This window comes from Diadema setosum, chromosome 11 (assembly GCF_964275005.1).
Source record: "Diadema setosum chromosome 11, eeDiaSeto1, whole genome shotgun sequence".
Classification (NCBI taxonomy): Eukaryota; Metazoa; Echinodermata; class Echinoidea; order Diadematoida; family Diadematidae; genus Diadema; species Diadema setosum.
In genome coordinates this window covers 37,484,389-37,505,249 of record NC_092695.1, presented here as the reverse complement: position 1 = coordinate 37,505,249, position 20,861 = coordinate 37,484,389, and the positions used below count along the sequence as shown (strand labels likewise).

Sequence of the window (20,861 nt, the reverse complement as noted above, 5' to 3'; positions counted from 1 at the left end):
GTGTTGTTTGAAAAACTAAGAAATATTGAAAATAATCTTTATTTTATTCTTGAAGTATATTATTTATTGTAGTATAAAATAGATGTTAAGACAGATTCCATCATCAAACATCTTACACAGTAGCCTTTAGTGCAAGATTAAATTTTAGATTGAGAATTCTCTTTCAGAATGTGAGTAAAACTCAGAAAGAGTGTCTGGCAACTCTTAATGCTTTTGTGGTGCAAGGTTTAAGTTTTTTAGTAAAAATTTGTGATGATGGGGAGAGCATGATAAAGACTGTTACCAGGGTTACCTCCAGGATGAGAATTCAACATCAGAGAACATCATCTTGTGCACCATAAGAATGAAGCGCTCATTTGCATGCCACTTAACAGTGATTATGTGTTTTATGCTCTTCTCTCACAACACACTGTGTTCATCAATGCAATTTTTCTCCTTTGTGGTGGGTTAGATGGTGCTGGCTGGTGCGGTGCGAATCGCCGAGCGGGTGGAGAGCCAGAAGACGTCTGTGGTTGTCCACTGCAGCGACGGATGGGACCGCACCTCTCAGCTGACCGCCCTGGCCATGCTCCTCCTTGACCCGTACTACCGCACCATCCAGGGATTCGAAGTCCTCATCGAGAAGGAGTGGCTGTCATTTGGACACAAGATGGCGCAGGTGTGTAGAATTTTCCTTCATGCAGAAGAACTTCTGTGCCATAGAACTTTTGTGCCTCATTTTGAAAAGATCTTTAGTTTGATTTCCACTTCATTTTTTATTTTCCATGCTGAGATGATTAGCAGCAATGTTTTGAAAAACTTCTGATAGATGTGTGAATATGTTTGGGGAGCCTAAAATGCCCCTCAGGCTTGTTGAAAAAAAAAAAAAGCAAAAGAATTTGCAGTGTGCGTAACATCAGTTAGAATACATAATGTGAACACAGTATTACAAATATATGAAATGCAAACCATACATCAACAGTTCGTAGAGAGAAAGAGATAAGGGCACATGCTGGCAAAATGAGCATGACTCATTTACTGTAAGAACATCTCGGTTTTTTCCTAGATAATCAGGCAGATCTGAATAAGTTTGATACCGTCATAAGCTTTGTCCAAGCACAAAAAGAAAAACATCAACGAGACTGTAATTGAGCTGACCAGGACTGTTTGTCTTCACACTGATGTATACGGACTATCAGTGCACCTCAGTAGTCTGTGATTTCTTTTGTTGTTGTTGTTGTTGTTGTTGCCAAAAACACTGAGGAATAAGTGTTTTACGTCAAGGAGTTCTCAAATTAAAATTCTGTCATATTGAATTAAAAGGTCCACTGGTGTTAGTAGTGTAATATGTAAGTGCAATCGTGAATGTCTACATATGTTATGGAAGGATGGATTTAAAGACATGCTGCTAACAAGACTTGAATGTGTGTGAGCAAACTCTTGACCATCTGCTACTTTCTTGGGTTTTCTTCCACTCCGCAGCGTCATGGCCATGGAGACAAGAACTACGCCGATGCTGACCGATCCCCAATCTTTCAGCAATTCATTGACAGCGTTTGGCAGGTCACAAGACAGGTGAGATATACTGGAGGTAGCAAAGTTCTCTCTGTGTATTCAAACAGAGTCATGAATGACAATGAGTACTGTATCAGAGAAGGGGAAAAAATTGTCCTTGTGCCATTAACATAGCTGTCAAAGATACATTTATTCGGTAATGAAGGTCTTTTGTGCTTGAAAAAAATTATAAAGTGTAGAAAATCTGTTGGTAATTAATGTGCATATGTGTTGTCTGAATGATGTTTTAGCAAGCCTTCAAACAGTAGACTCTGACTGGGAGCTTGGCTGTAGATTGATTATCTATAGCATATATCATGTTTAGTTCTTGATTTGCTGGAAGCTGTATGCCACAAAGCTATTACTAATACACTGTATGTGCAAATGTAACTGTAATCAAGTTCATTACTATATAAGATAATCCTTCCAGCTATAATTATTCATCTCAGGCTTGTCAGTGCAGGCAAAGAGCCAAATCACCTGAAGCAGTTCCCAAATTATAAAGAATCCCTCAAATTCTTACTTCATCTCTCGACAAGCAACTAGAAATAACTTTTGTACACAGTGGCTTCTGACACTGTGAGCTGATAAGATTTTCTTGTGCCGAAGTCTGTGTAGAAAGACACCATACTGCTTCTTATCCTTTGCACATACAAGAAATTTTGTAATTGTGTTTGTTATTTTTTCTCCACTGTTCAGTTCCCGAATGCTTTTGAGTTCAACGAGAACTTCCTGATCACCATACTGGACCACCTGTACAGCTGTCTCTTTGGTACATTCCTCTTCAACTGTGAGAGGGAACGTGTGAAGGAGGTGAGAGGCTGTAGTATGCAAATTGTATGCAAATTAACTTCTTGCGTGGCTCCAAAATATCCTACCGAGAGAAACACTCACCACAGACAGAGAAAGACATGGTTTAAGATGGCCTCCCAAAGTCATTCGCTGTAGCGGAGCTGCCAAGTTTCCCTGATTCTGCAGAGGGTTTTCTGAAAACTTATGTTTGGATTAGAGAGCATCCAAATCTCCCTGATACAGGAATTATTTTACCCATTAAGATGCATGTAACTCTATGTATCCCCCACATGCCTTTTTTGGAATCTTTCTGATTTTGATGGGGGAATGTTGGCAGCCCTGCTATAGGGTGGAAGGTAGGGGTATGTTCTGCAGGTTAATTATATGATGGTAAATGCATGATGGTAACTGTGGTGATGCTATTGAATAGTTAGGCCTGCACTACTGCACCTGCACTTACTTCTTGAATTGTGCTTTATGTATTTGTCGCTACATAGGAGATTCCTTGCATCAAACACAACACATTCTTTCATGTCTGTACCAGACACTCATGAATATTCATAGATTATGACTTTTGCATATTCATCATAATACAAACTCTTTCCCATCTGCTCTGCAGGGGGTGAAGACCAAGACCGTCTCACTGTGGTCCTACATCAACAGTAACACGGAGGAGTTTATTAACCCAATGTATGCCAGCTACATGCACCAACACGTCCTCTTCCCAGTAGCCAGCATGCGTCGCATTGAGCTCTGGACGTCTTACTACATCCGCTGGAACCCAAGGATGAGACCACAGGTACAACCCATTCCTCCTATTTCTTCTTCTTCTTCTTTTCCTTATTTCATTTTTTTTTTTTCATAGTGGCAATTGAAGATGGGGCTAGTACTCTCTTTGACAGCCCTTTCACCTTTCATGAGGTTAGGCACTTTGCCACAATTTGCAGAGCTGTATTAACCCGTTGAGGACGGACTGATTTTGCTACAACACGCATTTCCCATAAACACCTGCCCGAGTATACTCGGGACTCGTCCTCAACGGGTTAAGACAGCCACAGACTAGATCTCTGTGTATAAATTAAATGTGTTGTCTGTATTACAGCCTGTTCAGGTGTAATAATGCAACAAGTTGCCCACAGAAGATATTGCAATACTGTAAGGGGAATAATGGAAATGGGAGAGAATGAACAGGAAATGAATAGCATTGTCTTGAAATATACATGTGTGTGCTTTTATAGTTTCATGCGAGTTAAGTAAAGCATAAAATTCACAAAATAAATCATCTGCAAAATATTCTTTGTTTACAGTAACTTAGAAATCTGTGTGATCTGCAAATTTGTATTTATTGGTGTTTAACCCATTGAGGATGAGCTGAATTTTCCACAACACACTTTACCCATATACACCTGCCTGAGTGTACTCGCGACTAGTCTTCAGTGGGTTAATAATGGTAGACAGAAACACAGGTGAGTATACAAGACATTGTTAATCTGGCTCTGCATCATCTCATTACTACCTCTGGTTCACTTTGCCTCCCCCTCCAGGAGCCAGTCCATCAGAGGAACAAGGAGCTGCTGGAGCTGAGGGCCCAGCTCCAGAGACAGGTGGAGGAACTCCAGAAGGAGATAGAGGCCCGGGACCTGGGGCTGCAGGGGGGCACATCGTCACCCCCACGGGTGGCCAGCCCCATCAATGCCTGATGAGGCACTCCTACACCCCATCCTCTGGGCCCCGTTTTATGAAGAGTTAAAATTGATTGTATAGTTGATTTCAACTGTAAGTCTTTGGCAGCCTGTGTGGTAAGGACATTTAGAATCGATTTTATCTTTTGATAAAACAGGACCCTGGCTGGTAAAGGGTGTGGAGATGATTGAGGGGAGGGGTGCGCATGGACACATTCAGACTTGCACTCATGGTTGCTAATTGCACTCTCTTGGACTGAACCACTCCCCCAAAGTCCACCCAGGTTTGTCAGAAAGTACCATTGGACATGAGAGCTTTGTATAGCTTATTTCAACGTTTAGCACAAATCACCTGCAGGATTTTTGGGCCAGAAATGGAAGTACTCCCATCGTGTCCTTGCTTGTATCATTTCATGGAATATTTTTGAGTCACCCTGAGTTTAAAAGAGTTGAGAAATTTTATATGTCGACCAATAAGCATAGAACAGTGATGAATTTTTAATACCACCAAGTTATACCGAGCATATCTTGCCTACAGCCCCGAGCCCCTTACTCCCCTGCAACTCCCCACCCCCCCCCCCCCTTGCAGGTAGTGATACACACACATTCACTCACCTTGGGGCTCTTTAAATCTGTAAACTAATCGCTCACTGCATGCTGATTCGTAAGCTTGTTTGTTATGACTGATATGGCAAGCCCCATCATAGCTTTTAATCCATTGAGGACGGGCTGATTTTGCTACAACACGCTTTTCCCATGACACCTGCCCGAGTATACTCGGGACTTGTCCTCAACAGATTAAAGTGGCAAAGATCATCACTGGTAAAGGAAAAAGATACTTCAAAGTTTATATTTTGTAAAAAGGACAAAAGGAGAGAGTACTTTATGTGACATTGATTGATATCCCTGTGTTGGCTTCTCTTGACTCAAGTGCCAAGTTTTCACAGTGTGCACAAATTTGAATGCGACCTAGACAGTGTGCAAATCCTTGAAATGCATCTTGTATGATGAATAGGGGAGTTATTCAGATGTAACAGTAATATGCACATTATCTCTTCCATCTGATTTTCTTGTGACAACCTAGATGAAATGATATTTATACACAGCAATGGTTTCGAGAGAAGTGTCAGTTTATATTGAATAGTTCCTCTTCCTGAAGGCCCACATGAGGCTGTGATGGAATGAGAGATAATAGTAGTGAAGCAGGTGCATGGCTACAGACTACAGTGGAACTTGGTGACAAAGAGGTCAAATGCTACAAAACCTTCTTTAGCACGGTGATTTTGCAGTTTTGTAGCGCTTTGTTTTTGTACCCATATACAGTCAAACCTGTCTTAGCGACCACCTGTCTATAGCGGCCACCTGCCGTATATGACCACTAAAACAATTCCCTCCCACAAAAAAAAAAGCAGTATTAAAGAATCTGTCTATAATGTCCACCTGTCTACAATGACCACTTTTGTCGTCTCCCTTGGTTGGCCTCTATAGACACGTTTGACTGTATACATGTAGTTAGAAAGCTGATATAGCAAGATAATTGTTTTTAGGTCCTCGTTGTATAATGAGATTCACCTGTATCTACTTTGACCAAGTCAGTAATGTACACTTGTATTAGAGCTTGACAGCAACATGCAACAGCAGTCTACAGGATTAGTTTTTAAAAGCACATACACTATTCCTAATGCCCTAGAAGTGATATTTTGTCCACCATATTGCCATGACAAATGACAGGAAATACAGCATAGATAGTTGTGTCTGAATGTGAATGGCCCAGGTGTTCTACTGTGTAAAGTAATTTGCAAGTTTGTCTCTCTCACACTAAGTTGAACAAAGAGGGAAGTAGACACATGCTGTCAACCTGTGATCAGGTACTCAGCTCTTAGTGCGAGGGTTCGGGGTTCATAACTCAGATGTAGCTTTATCCTATGCAATTTGCGTGTAGTGACCATTGCCACTTTCATTCTTTAGAGCCTGGGTTAGTTGGTATTGGAGTAATTGCCACAATATGTAGTATTGGTATGCTTTGCTTTTAATGGGAATAATGGTGCAGATTATGTTTAGACCTGAATATTATTTGGAGACCAACATTGTTGATATCTTTTGAACTGACGGTATATTTCTTCAAAAGCCGAAAAGTATGGAAAGAAATTAAATAGCAAAGAGATTGATTTTTAAAAATGCTCTTTTCCAAATACCTGTGTCTTGGCTGATATCCTCTTTTACACAATGTATGTTGTCCATGGCGATTTCTTTTTAAGTTTCTTTTCTGCCAGTCTGCACCTTTACAGTTTGCATGGATTCCTGGGTAAATGACCATACACCACATTTCCCATCGTTCAGACGCAAGTTATTACCGCCTAGCAGTAGAGGCAGAAATGTTGAGCAGGTGTACGCACTATACCAGGTATATGTTTGTTGGTAATAAACAAGCATTTCACTCTCTCAGGCCCACCAAACTCGGATCCTGGTAATGTTGTACATAAACATATTGCCCATTGGATTGAAAGTGTTAAGTGGATTTCTAAAGTTTGCCCCATCCCAGTTTTGCTCAGGGATATTATGTATCTCCTCAGAGCAGACATATCAAAGGCAAGGAGTTTCGTCAATGACATACACATATCTCTCCTTGTCATCCGCATAGACCACCATGACAGAGTAAATAGCCTGTGTGTCCGCCTAGCAGAATAATATATCGGAAGCATTTCATTTGTTATGTAATACGATTCTATTTATATCTCATTTGTATTGATCATTATGCTTAAGTTTCTTTTTATACTTTATATAATATAATATAATGCATATACCATGAATGGGAATTGTTATTTATACACTAGCTTCAGTAGATAATTTGTGTGGTGAATGACCAGTGTTTGACAGCAACAAGTAATTTTACATGAATGTGTTGGTGATTTAGAAGGAATGTGATTCCCTTTTATATTATTTCTTTTTTGTTTATGTGCAATATTCACACATTGATACTTATCTGTTACTGATTGTTAACATAAGTATGTGTAGTTCATCTGTCCTTAATAAGTGGTACCTTTCTCAAATAGCAAGGAGAATTAATATTTCAATGACAGAGATGAGTATAATCTAATTTGCACTTAACACAATTAGCCACACTGGTACGCAGAACACATGGCTTTATATTTTGATTTATATGAACATGATTTTAGCTTGTAAATGCAGACTCAAGTGTGTAGGTGTAACACCAATTGTCTACTGAGATAAATGAGAATGTAAGTGAGGATGTAAATACCTCCAATACTTGACAAATAGAATTATTTTTTGTACAATTAAGCAAACCATCATACTCTCTTTAAGCTAGTGCAAACTTAAACACATTTGATGTATTAGCTCCCTTCTAATGCAGCATTAATCTTGTCAGACAATGATCACACCCTCTTTTACTAAACTGAATGCTGATGAAAGGAAAAGTTTTTTAAAAAAAAGTCTCAGTATTCTACAACTGCAAGATAAAATTAGTATAGAAAGATACAACTGTCTCTGTGGAAACTAAATATGTTAGCTCTTTCAACTTAATCAAGAAGCTACAACAGGGCCCTGGTCTCGCGATATAAAGTCTAGAGAAGTTTAGAATGGCAACATTACAACCAGGAAATGTAATCAATGTATTTGCCTTTTCAACTCATCGTGTGGCTTTGAAAACTGAAGGTATTGACACTCTTTGGTGAATACATTGCGTATGTAGCTTATGATATGTGATATTGGTAGATTATAGACCCATCTATATTTATTTTCATGTCCTGGTAGCGGGTCACTGATGAACCTCAAAGTTAGCTGTACTTGTACATTGTTAAGATAGTGAAATGTTCTTCAAAATCAATGTTGTACATAACAAAAAAAAAGATGAAGAATTATTGATTTCTAAGCTTTTGTTTCCTGTAAATTTGTAGAATAGAGTCAACACGCTTGTAATAATAAAGTTATAGCCTAAGGACATTTACAGAGCCTTTTGTTATTCTTATGCCTTGTGGTGATTCATACTGATGTTTAGATTTGTTTTTCTATTGTTTTGATAAAATTTGTTTTGCTAGTATGAAGATGGATAGAAAGAAAGACGATCAGAAAGAGAGAGGGGAGGAGAGAGGGAGAGAGGGGGAGATAGAGAGGGAGATGGCGGAGAGGGAGGGCTCGAGAGAGAGAGAGAGAGAGGGGGGGGGGGGGGGGGTATCACTAACACGCGCAGACAGATGCACTTCTTCCAGTGGAATACTAGTACATTGTACATGTAGTGATTTTGCAGGTGTACTATCATGGTTTCTGGACAACTCGACCTCGAAATGATCCGACCTTAAATAGCACGACCCGCACCCTAGACAACGTGTCTCGATCTTGCCCCAGCCCACAATGCACTTTCACTATACCGGTAGTCAGTTAAGCATATAATACAGAATATGCATGAAATAAGATGGGAATAGACTGGACTCTCGATCAGCTCACTTACGAGATAATTATGATTGTTTATGACGTATGTGACTGCGCCATGGACAGCTGGTATGCAGATGTTGCAACACGATAAGAAGAGCCAAACACCAAAACACGTCGCATGCGATGTGTTCAACGAGCGTCGCAGATCAGTCGATAATTATGACCACACGATAGAATTTTCAATACCTCAGGCTATATCGGGTTAAACGCATCATTTAAATTTAAAGGACCGTTCAAATGACAGTAGAGCGTCGGGTTTGGAGCTTTCCCCGCTTCAGTTAATCTGCAAAGAGGAAGTATAGAAATAACCCTCTCTGCAGTGAAAACGTTATCATATCTGCAACATTGTGCCTAACGATGGGATATTCAAACGGAAAATTACTTCTTTTACTTCATTTCAGTTTGACAATGTTACATCAAGTTTACGTCAGTGGATGGCGCTTGATGAAGTATCATTACATCATATCGTGGAGTCATTATGTCAGGACTGACCGACATTTTTATCATTAACCGAACTTTGTCGCTTTCAGAAAATATCACTTCAAAGTGTAAGAGGACCACGATTGAAAATCAACATACATGTAATTATTTTTGTCAGTATTGTCATTTTTAGTTCAGAATGCAGTTCGAAAGTGATGTTTATAGATGAAAACATATAGCTTGAAATAAGCCGAAAATCAAAACCGATAAGAGCTAGCTAGCTCTAAAAGTGAACAGAATACTGAATACAAGTATATTCGTCGTCAAGAAATGTTTTGAACAATGTCTGTACTGCACAGACGTATGGAGCACAATGACGTTAATCATCTTTTTCTGTATTCATGAGAGAGTGAAAATTCCAATTCCAGACATATCACGGAGTGGCTTCTTGACTCGAAAATAGAAACAAAATTAAAGAAAAAGAGTCCAAACTTCCAATCACGATACAGGCATACTGGTAAATAGTCTTGTTACTGGTTGGGTGAACCCTCCCTGGTTGCCATTATTCATATTGTTTCGCTGGTCAGTAGGGCCTACAGGATAGCCGCATAATCTTGGTGATGCGGGAATTTGAAAAAGTAAGAAAGAGGGATAAAGCTCGTCCATAAGCCTTCTGCTGAAGGTCATTATCAGACTGATTTCTATTGACATGGCCACTTTCATCAAATTACGTAATCGGGCTACAGTTAAACGGTATTATAATAATTCCCAAACAATGGCTCATTCCAACGCCACAAGTCATCTATAGTCTATGAAGTCTAGTCTCCTAATTTTTTTTTCTTACTACAATCGACATAAGCCTGTACATCAGATCAATGATGCCATAACAATCATGGGCCTAATAAAAAATTAATGCAATACCATGGCTGGCATAAAGACTACACTTGTGTGCAATCACTCATGCAGAACGCTTTCTCCAAGTCAATAAAAGAGAAGCAACCCCCGGATGGTTGGGCGGACTCTTCCCTGATCACCATGCTAAACGGACGTGCCACAGCCCGGGCCGCTGCCTCCCGGAATGCATTACGCGCATACCCATCATCATCCATTCAAGAATACACACGCACACATTGATTAAAGGACAAGCTCACCTTCATTAACATATGGATTGAGAGAATGTAGCAATATTAGTAGAACACATCATTGAAAGTTTGAGGAAAATTGGACAATCCGTTCAAAAGTTATGAATTTTTGAAGTTGTTGTGCAGTCACCGCTGGATGAGAAAACTACTGCAGTGTATGATGTCACATGCGTACAACAATGTAAGGAAACCCGAATTTAACAAAATTTCATCTTTTGAAAAAAGTACACATTCCCATGACTCGTCACTGACATATGTTATGGACAAGCTCACCTTCATTAACATATGGATTGAGAGAATGTAGCAATATTAGTAGAACACATCATTGAAAGTTTGAGGAAAATTGGACAATCCGTTCAAAAGTTATGAATTTTTGAAGTTGTTGTGCAGTCACCGCTGGATGAGAAAACTACTGCAGTGTATGATGTCACATGCGTACAACAATGTAAGGAAACCCGAATTTAACAAAATTTCATCTTTTGAAAAAAGTACACATTCCCGTGACTCGTCACTGACATATGTTATGGGTAATATTATTCCCATTGCCTTTAGAAAGAGGAAAGTCAGGTGCTCTTAAATTGTTATGCGAAAAAAGTGAAAATATGTTGAATTTTCTTTAGATTTTCTTTATACTGTTGTACTCATATGACATCACGAGCCTTAGTAGTAGTAGTTAATAGTAGTCTTCTCATCCAACACAAAAATTTAAAAAATTCATAACTTTTGCATCGATTGTCCAATTTTCCTCAAACTTTCACTGATGTGTATTCTCTCAATTCTTATGTTTATGAAGGTGAACTTGTCCTTTAATGTGACTAACAAAAGACATGGCGAGGGAAACGTGCAAGTTTATTTTATTGTGCTCGGACTTGAGTTGTTGTGCTCGGACTTGAGTTGTTTTCCCCATCAGGGAAACGTGCAAGTTTATTTTATTGTGCTCGGACTTGAGTTGTCCGATCGCAAACTGAGCTGTCTCGGGTCGGGTTGTCATGAGGTCGAGTTGTCTCGCCCCCGCGTATGATATGATAACCACACATGTACGTCCCCCCGTACACTTGTTATGATCTTCCTAGTATGTGCCGTTGCACGCAACAAGATTAGTCGTTGGTGAGTTACTGCTTTGAAATAATCTTTTTGTCTGTATCTAAACAGTACACCTTTGCTCATAATTCCTCCTCGTATAATTGGGCCATCAGTTAGTCTTTTCCTGTCGTGTAGTATCTGTTAAAGAGTAGGTCCTAATTGAATCATTGGCATTTCTACACATAGTACCGTGATCGTCGCGTGCAGTGATTGGATTTGTGGGACCCTGGGACCTGGCGTGATGGATGCCTCGTAGCAGCTTGCGCTTGCTAGCCGAGAGCCAGGGGCCCGGGCCCAGGGGTACCCTGTCGCTGTCTGTACACACGGCGTCTGGTCTATCTAGCTAGCTAACACGTTAGATTGGAGGGTTCACACAACTAGAACTGGCTGCACTAAATTATCGGAAAGAGTTCCTTTTGGGACAGCCACCGCAATTACATTTAAATTCATATAGAGTCTAGTGCTGTTCTACAGTGGTAATTTAATAGGGCTGTTCAGCATTCGTTTTACTTCATGGGTTAAGCGATATGTGAGGGACGGTAATGTTGATTGTTAGACCCCTTAACGTTAGTTATTTTAATTTATGGCATTGTCTGGGATAATTAGAATAATTTTGCACATTTCACAATACAAGAGCCAAGATTCACAAAATTTAGAGAAGATATGCATTTATAAGACCTAGAGATATATGCATTAACGGTTTGGATTCAATGCAAGTACTTGTATGATCCCTTTGTGGCCATAGTCGACTCATAGACAGTGACCCACTTGGTGGGGAATCGCAGCTTCCTCACCAAGTGGCCAAAACAATGGAAAACACATCTCGCCAAAACTGCAACACCACCCGAATGTTTTACCAGACTCGCTCTTCTTGGATCTTGCCGCAACCAGTGGACACCACTACATTGTATCTTCTTCTCAGACTGGAGAAACCCTCTCTACATGTTTCATATTTATAACTTAGCTTTCTTCTTGACATTTATGCATACCAAACATATTATAGTAATCCTGTTACTGTGTTTCTATTCGTTCAAAAAAAAACTAACTTTTTTAGACAACTCTGCGACTTTTGCAGTTCTTGTGACTGGAGAAATTCAAGCAAAGAAGTTAATTCTACATCATTCCCGGATGAGTTTATTCATTTCATAAAGCAATGCCACCCATATGTTGGGCTTGTTACTTTTACAGGGCTGCCAACATTGGAAACTAGTTGAGAGTGAGACTCCCATAATAGACCAATGCTATAATTTAAGAGTCAAAATGAGTGAGATCGATAGAAGTGCATGCAAATGAAATAAAGTTTTAGAGTGAGAAAGGACCAAAATGAGTGAGTCTCACTCTCAATGAGTGAGAGTTGGCAGCCCTGCTTTCAATAACTTTTTAACTTTTGATTATTACAAGATATGTGTTTGAAAAATGTAACTCTTTAATGTACCCAGTTTTGTTTTGTTTTGTTTTTTTGTTGTTTTTTTGTTGTTGAAATCAGCAGTCGGTAATAAACTTGTTTGTACCTGTAAATTGGAAAGTAATGTCAGATGTGGCACTGTGCCTCAGTCAGGAATGCCATAGTAACACAATCAAGGGATTATGGGGATTTTGTAAACTTACTCACTATTAGTTTCAAGACATTTGAGCTGTACAAATTCAGACCTTTCCTTAGAAACCTGAAAGTGGAAACTTCTTTGTTATGGAAGAGGGAACAGCATATATTAAAAGATTTCCAGCAAATTTGTTCAGACACTCTTATTTTCAGTGCAGAAATGTAACATATTCCGGTTTGACATGGGGTTAGTTTTTCATTCTTTTGAAAACCCTGAGATTTTCTACTAATTTGTAGATAGGGTTGTTAGGAGACATTCTTCAACAATGCAAACTTTTGTCATGTTTGCAATAAGAATATGACCCTTTCATTGTCATAACTTTTGTTTTCCATCTGACCAGAATCACATGTTGTACGCCATGGCAGACAAGCCATTTATAGGAGAGATTTATCCTAATTATTCTTTCTCTTGTGTGTCTTGAAAAAGGAGAAAGCATCTATAACTATAGACAATGCCCCTCATCCTAAAATTTCTTGCAATGTGTGTAGTAAATAAAGCGATTCTTCTCCCACCAGTCTTTGTGTATACACACCATCTTGGGTTCCGTGAACTGAGCATCCACAGTATCATCAGAAATGTCTCAGGTGCGATTACAGGATCTCCTCTTCCCAACCGCTGCCTCCCTCCTGCATGCATGGCAGCTGGGTGAGTAAAGAGTAGTGATAGAATCGAATCCAGACTTTCTATCAGTGCATCTAGCTTACAAATAAGACAAGTACTGGTACAGTGTACATGAAATATGATGCGTCATCGTGAAAGCCACATAATGTTGGTGAAATATTTTTTTTTTTTTTTTTTTAGATTTTGACAGGTCATATGAATTTGACAGATAGTATGGTTTAAAATGATTTGGCCAATTAATGTCAAGAAAAATGTTTTAATTAAGAATAATGAATTAGAAAACTGTAAAGGTAATATTGCCAAAGTTGGCTTTATGTGCATAAATTCTTCCTTTTATGATCGCTGACTTTATACGAGGGATGCACCACATATTACCACAGCAAGAGAACATTAGAAAGAAGCAACTTCTTCAGCCTCTGCCAACCCTCTCTTGGAGACATGTTTGTAGGTTTCAGTCTTTTTTTTTTATGTTTTTCTGCTTTGCTGTTATGTGCTGAGGGTCATATGAGGTCATGCTACAATTATTTTGTATTTGACGTCTCTCATCTGACACAAATATCAAAGGTGCAAAAACAAGTTTCAAAAATATGCACTTTAATAGTCAAGCAAGGCCAAAACAGTGATGGGAATTCACATCTATAGATCGTGAAGGGCTAATTACAATGAAATAGATCTTTTAGGTCATTTAGTAGTGCTATTGTTGAGTAATTAGTAGAAACCATAGTCATGATTTAGTGGGAGCGTTTTTGTTGTCAATTTTAATTGCCTCTCTATATGATGGTGCTGATAAATATTGTTGTTGATATCATAATTATTGCAACTACTCCATGCCTTCTACAAGTGTATATCTATGTGTGTATCTCTCTCTCTCTCTCTCTTTCCGTGCAGCATCATTTGCTAGGCAGGTGGGCAAGGCCAGGATGAAATACAAGGTGCCCTACCCAAAGATAGAGGGTGACGAGGACTTCATGCGCTATTACCGAGCACAGTGAGTTCTTCAATCAATCTGTCGTGTGCTGAAATTGTGTTTGTCTGTGGAGAGCTCCCTCAAATGTACTTTTGACAGGCAGGATGCATGGAGGCACATTTTCATGTCTGCCGAACCTGCAAGTAATCGTGATGTATGTGTCTGCCTTTTAGATTTTGATCAGATTGTATGCAACATTCCATGCAATGTACTGTGTGCACTATGGAATATATTGCCTCCCTCTTGTCCCATGTCTGAAACAGCCTGTGCAATAATTTACTTGAGTAGAACATAGTGTTGTTTAACCCATTAGTAACTGAACGGCCCAAAACCGCCTGTCCGCTTTTTCATAGTTTTATGCTTTACCATTTTTATTGTTTTCATATAGAATGCATGATTACGTACTAATTTCAAAGAGGCCAAAGGTCAACAAAATTATGTCAGAAATACTTCAGTGACACACCAGTCTCTTGGTAAAGTCTGAATGTGCTTTCAGATAAACATAACTTATAAACAAAACTAAATGTGGAGTGAGCTGTTTAACATGATTTAGAAAGTTGTCGAAATAAGAGTAATACAGTATTGCTGTACCTTCTAGGGAACAATATGCCATTATGTACAGAATCTTCAGATGCTAAAGGGATAACCCTTGCCTGTTTGATATATCCATGGAGAGGTCTTTTAAAGCAGTCTTTTTGCCAACCCACACAAATGTCTCAGATCTAACTATCCATGATTGTAAATTAGATACTTGTCTTAAAATCCTCTGATCTCATTGCTTTAATATGAGATCTGGGTGTGCTGTGCAATAATCTTAGAGAAAATCGCCATTCCTTTTTCAGAGGTAAAAGGTTGTAATGTTAAATCAAAAATTTGCAGCATGCAACTTTAGCAAATTGCCACTGGAATTCAATGCATTGTGTAGACAAAATCTTTTTCATTTTTATTTATTATTATTAATATTTTTTTTTTTTTTGCATTTTACATTTGTGAATCCTGCTTCTTGCAAAATTTGCACAAGTTTCATGTATGTAAAAATTTCTGGTTTTGCAGTATTATTTTTGTGAAAGTGTCTTATTGCTTCATCCACTGGAGGCAAGTATTTATTTTGTTGTTTGTTGTTTGTTTTATTTCTTTATCTTGGGGTGGGGGAACAGCAATTTATCTGGGCCCTGTTTCATCAAAAGATGATTTTTTTTTTCATTTCCTTACCACACAGGCTGCCATAGACTTACAGTTGAAATCAACTATGGCACCAATTTTAACTCTTCATAAAACAGGGCCCAGTGATAGCAGATTAGTAGGTGATTGGCATATTAGGAGTTAAAGGATTCAAATCTTAGTGCAGTTCCACATCATGTGTATGTTGTCTTCATTGAGTGGAATGAATTCATACACACATCATGGTGAAAGTTCTGGAATTTAACATTTTCACTGTTTTCACAAATATGAGTGATAGTACAAAGTAGTTACATGTATGGCCTATAGCAATCACATGATCAAATGTGCAGAGGTGATGATGTCATCACTTTACAAGTCTCCTATTAAAATGTCCAAGAACATGCCAAGAATCTTTATTAAATATTCCCCTTTTGACAAGAAATCCATAAAAATGAGATACTTCATTTTCTTTGAATTACTTTGGTCTTGCAATGACTAACTGTGTAGTGACTTCTGGAGGGTAGGAGGTTGCATTTTGATAAATTCATTGCCCGTAACCATCATGATTTTGATAATTCAAACCAGTGAGGTAGTTGTGAGGTGATGACGTCATTGCTGCTGCAGGTTTGCGTTACATTTGTATTTGGTGGAAACATCAGATATTGGTGTGCGCATGACATTACTTTTGTATTGGTATCTGATTTTAATGAAACCTGTAACATTCTAATCATCTAGTTTTATCTGTCATTTATGAAAACTTGAAGCGAACAAGTCTCCAACAGCACTGTGCTGGCTAAGGCTTCCGAAATAAGAGCAGTATATATGTTAGATCAGGTTGAAGTCTTAAGGCATTTCTAGACCTTTGGTATTTGAGATGATTATTAACTGTGATAAGAAGTATTGACTTCTAGATTATTTTTGATCATTTTTCTCTTTGCTGTGCGAGATGAGATAAACACATGAAGGAGACCATAGGTTAGAGGTTATTTGGTTTCGTGTGTGGAAGAGCTTGCAAGATAACCACTTGTTTTCTTTAAAAAATATATCATTTGGTAATGCTACCATTGCAATAAGTTATGTAAACTTATTGGCTGTTCTAATAATTTTAGAAGAACACAGGAGTTACAGACTATGGTACTGAGTAATTGAATCAACAGTTACATTTTTTTTTTTAATTCAGACAAGAGATCGATAAACTATTAAAGCCTTTATGCAAATAATGTGATTTCTTCCTCTCTGTTTTTGTCATATTGCTACATCTCGCTTTTTTGTTTTTATTTTGGTGTCTAATATATTCTACCAGGGTGAATCACCACATCTTGCTTTTTTGCGTGTTTGATTTTGGTGTCTAATTTATGTGATCAGGGTGAATCGTGCGATGAAAGATCACATCACATTTTCATGGGTTGAGCAAAATCTAGTATGGGTCATGAGCGAGATAGCCTTTTGTAAGCCGACTGCTTTCGGGCAGCAATTACTGTAATTTGAGGGGGAAAAGGCATGTGTTTGTTTTTGATTATCAACATTTGAGGCGTATTCACTAAAGCATGATGGTAGGTTGAGAGCATCAATCAGAATACTCTGTCTGCTGGAGCAGAAGGACACAGTCTGGTGCCCTCTGCCGTCAAATTATGTGCTGCCACAAATTTCTCCTGTCAAAAGTTTTGCAAGGTTTGACACTTGGGGCCTTGAGGGCAATGTAAAATTAAATTGTCTGTGGATATTGGGGATAAATTTCAGCCGTAGAAGCCATGAGTGCAGAGTGTATAGAGTTTGATTATGGTTCACTATGCAGGAAACCCGTGAAGTCTATGTATGTACCCTACATTGGTAGACTCTGGTATGGCTATGCATTGTCACACTTGCTTTTCACAATTGGAGGTGTTTCAGGATGCAATTTGATTTAGCATGAAGTCCTTTGTGTTTCCCCAAGATAGGGATTTTAAAGATCAAAGAAACCCTAAAATGATCTATAAAAAGATATTGTTTTATTAGCATTTCTTGTATTGTCTTTGCAGGCAGAATTGTGTTGAGTTTACGCCCATCTTTTTCCCCGTCCTCTGGGCTGCAGGACTGTTTTTCCACCCTGGTATGTTTGTTTGTTTGTTTTTTCATTTTTCTGTCTTTATGTCTGTTTATTTTTTGCATATAATAAAAAGGAGATGCACATGAAGAAGGAGAAATTTGAGTGCTTGGCAGATTTCCATACATTTTCAAATGAAACACAGTCCACTTTCAATAATGTGCTTGAGTCTTTCTCTCACTCTCTCATGTACTTTGGGCCTATACACAAAATATTGGGTGCAATTCACAAATTAAAAAAATGAAAAATTATTCAATCCTATCCAAACATGAATATGACATACATCCATACATTTCTCCGTTCAATACTGTACTCCACAATCGCGAATTTAACCACTTGCAAAATTGTCAGGAAGTGATCCCTTTTCGGTAAATATATGGCGTATACAGTATATCATTCAGTTTTTTATCTTCACGTGATGATGCATTTACTATCATGTTTTGTATACAGTAATACTTCTGCCCTGTAGGGTGCTTTCCATCTGTCTGTCAGTGTGTACATTGTGTATCTATAGACTGTCTTTCTGTCCATCTGTCCCTCCTTATATCTGTTCCATCCAGGTCATGTAAGCATGCCTGAAGAAAAAAAAAAAAATGTACAATATTTCTCAGTAATTGATCAAGGTATGCTAGATTATTCACTACATAGATTCCGGGTAAGATTCCTTGCTGTAACAATGTACCATATTAAAGTTGGTAGATGGTGTAGAAATATTACTTTGAGAACAATTATTTTGAACGAACTTCATAGTGGCAGAAAGCTCAAGGTCAAATGTCACTTGAGGTGATAAACAACGTGGTGTCAAGCCTGAAAGATAAGCTTGACATTTTCATCTTCTCCGTAAAAGTACATAGCAGATTTTAACCAGACCTGGTTATTTTGTTGTTGTTGTTCTTCTTCTTTTTTTTTTCAAACATGATTATTTTTTCTTTTTCAGTCAAGCAGTTTCTTACCCAAGAGTTAAGAACTGTAAATAAGTAAGTTCAGGTATTAACATTGATAGAGGGTAGCATGAGTAAATCTTTGAAGGGTCATCCTTTAAGTTTTATTGATCAGTATTGTACATAATGCCAAAGCAATGCCCCATAGATCCCAAGCCATTATGACAGATATCAAGTGGGACACTCTTTTGTTAGTAATGTGCATTATGAATATTTTATGCAACTGGTTGGAGGAAAATGATTTATCGTGGCAGTTCTTTGGGTGGCCCCTGTGATGAAAAATGAGATTGGAATAAGACAGAGCTCAAGTAACAGTTTGATGAATATTCAGGACGTCTTTGTAAAATATTAATCATTTTTATACATTCATGCATTTATGCTATTGTGTGTCTTTACAGTGGCAGCAGGCTTAGCAGGACTGGTGTATGTTTATGGCCGTTACCAGTACTTTAACGGCTATATCAAGGAAGTCAAAGGCCGGTGAGTACCCACTGCAGAAATGATGTTAGTGCACAGCAATCAAGTCTGAGGAACAGTCAGTTCACTGTAGATTCACAGAAAGGGAATATGATGTAGAGGAAATCTAACGAGAATTCAATATGTGATAATTTTTTTCTAGCATAATGAAAGAGCACTTGACTTACCTCAAAACCAGGGGCAATGAGTTTACCCTTAACACGTGTCAGTAACAAATGGAAGAAATATGTACTTTCATGGAAAAAAAAAATCTTGTGGTTTTGGGTGGTTTTTTTTTTTTTTTTTGTGGTATCATTGCTCTACTCTTACATCACATTTTTTTTTTTTTTTTTTTTTTTGGGGGGGGGGATCTTCTTAGCCAAGACGTTTACACATGAATTCAATTAACAAAAACTTTACAAACTCATAACTTTTAATCAGGATGTCTGATTTTCCTCAGACTTTATAGATATGAACTACTAATACTTCAGCATCCACTCAATCCACACATTTGATGTAAATTCCCCTTTCATGCCAACACAAGTGGCATTTCTGGCTCTTTCGATCCAAACCCAAGCATGAGACAGATGCCCTATTTAGTATTGATGAATTCCCTCAATGCTGGGAGATAAGGGAATCCTCTTGTAACTAGAGACAGCATGACATACACCTCATGTTTTCTTTGATTCTTTGTCCTCAAATAGTAACACTATCTCCCCGTCATCATCTGCCAGTAAGGACAGTTTCTAATCATGTAAAGTCTGTTTGATTATTATCTCAGGTTTACTTTTGTTACGGAGTAATGGTCAGTTTAATAGCATTCTCATCTGTGTTATAGCTATTGGACGCAGGTGGAGTAGACTACATGTATTTTGATATCAAATGACCTCACTTGCTGGGACATAATTATAGTCCCAGTCTTTTTACCCCTTTATCTAGTTTTGCTTGTCAGGGAATATCAACTAAAGGAAATGAAAACCCAGATATTTCAATTATTTCGAAAATTAATAACTTTTGAGCTGGTTGTTCTGAGTTTCCTCTAGCTTTAACCGATGTGTTCTACTGATATCGCTGGTTTCACTCAATCCACATTTATATTTGGGCTTTGTTTGCCATGAAGATTGAAAAGGCTCGTGATTGTATGTACAGTATCTTCCAGGATATCTGTAGAAGCCCCTTTATTATATATATTTGAGATGATTATCACTATCTGGCTCCATTTAAATCAGTTCTTTTATGTGGCTTCATTATGGAAGATCACTTCACATTTCTTGACAAAAATACGTCTGAAGTGAATCTATTTTAAGTGTTTCTTTTCATGGCTCACCCTGAAGCGTACAGGGTCATTATGGTTTCATTTTTGTAGGTTTTCTGTTCAGCGTCCCAGTTAATTTCTAAGCCGTGGCACCAAGGTTGGAAGTGTTAGTTGTATTGCTTTCTTTGAATGCCAGTCTGTTTAGATTTCTGTAGCATGCAACGATGCAAAAACATAATCATTTACATTAATTTTGTGTGAAATGAGACAGGCTTGATTAGTTTTTGGGACAGTCTTAGTTAAGACAACATTCCAAAATTTCACTGTTTTATGCATTGACAAAAAAAGTAAAAAAAAAAAAATAAAAAAAGTGAAGTCTCTTTATTTTGTGTGATGTTACATGTAAGTTTCTACAAACAACTGCTGTAGCAGTAAAAGCTTTGCATGGGTTAGATGACAATGATCAAAATCAATTTGGAATTATCACAGACTGTAGTCACTGCGGATTGGATACTACTGTATATGTCTCATTTAGTATCATCATATCTTTGCTTGTAAAATAGTTGTATGCAAAATATTCAGCATGTTGTTACAAAGTACACTGAAACACAGTTGTATATTACAAAAGTTAAATACAGAATGGTGTGCTTTAGATGAGATTTCAGATTTTCA

General features: G+C 38.1%; 2 protein-coding genes across 3 annotated transcripts in view; both read left to right on the top strand.

Annotated features, from left to right (window-relative positions):
- The window catches only part of LOC140234684 (phosphatidylinositol-3,5-bisphosphate 3-phosphatase MTMR2-like), a 28,051-nt gene extending 23,616 nt beyond the window's left edge, over positions 1–4,435 (top strand). The window contains exons 12-16 of the mRNA XM_072314719.1: positions 452–658; positions 1,462–1,554; positions 2,233–2,346; positions 2,945–3,124; positions 3,870–4,435. Of these exons, the coding sequence (XP_072170820.1) occupies positions 452–658; positions 1,462–1,554; positions 2,233–2,346; positions 2,945–3,124; positions 3,870–4,025 (750 nt within the window). The 3' untranslated portion in view covers positions 4,026–4,435. The remainder of the gene's footprint in view (positions 1–451; positions 659–1,461; positions 1,555–2,232; positions 2,347–2,944; positions 3,125–3,869) is intronic.
- Positions 1–20,861, top strand: part of LOC140235513 (microsomal glutathione S-transferase 2-like) — a 245,675-nt gene that overhangs the window by 222,012 nt on the left and 2,802 nt on the right. Inside the window, exons 1-5 of one of the 2 annotated variants that reach the window (XM_072315536.1) lie at positions 11,082–11,128; positions 13,221–13,350; positions 14,215–14,314; positions 17,473–17,543; positions 18,877–18,958. In XM_072315536.1, coding sequence (XP_072171637.1) covers positions 13,281–13,350; positions 14,215–14,314; positions 17,473–17,543; positions 18,877–18,958 — 323 coding nt within the window. In that variant the 5' untranslated portion in view covers positions 11,082–11,128; positions 13,221–13,280. Of the gene's footprint in view, positions 1–11,081; positions 11,129–13,220; positions 13,351–14,214; positions 14,315–17,472; positions 17,544–18,876; positions 18,959–20,861 lie in introns of those variants that run through there. The other variant, XM_072315537.1, reaches the window with a different exon arrangement.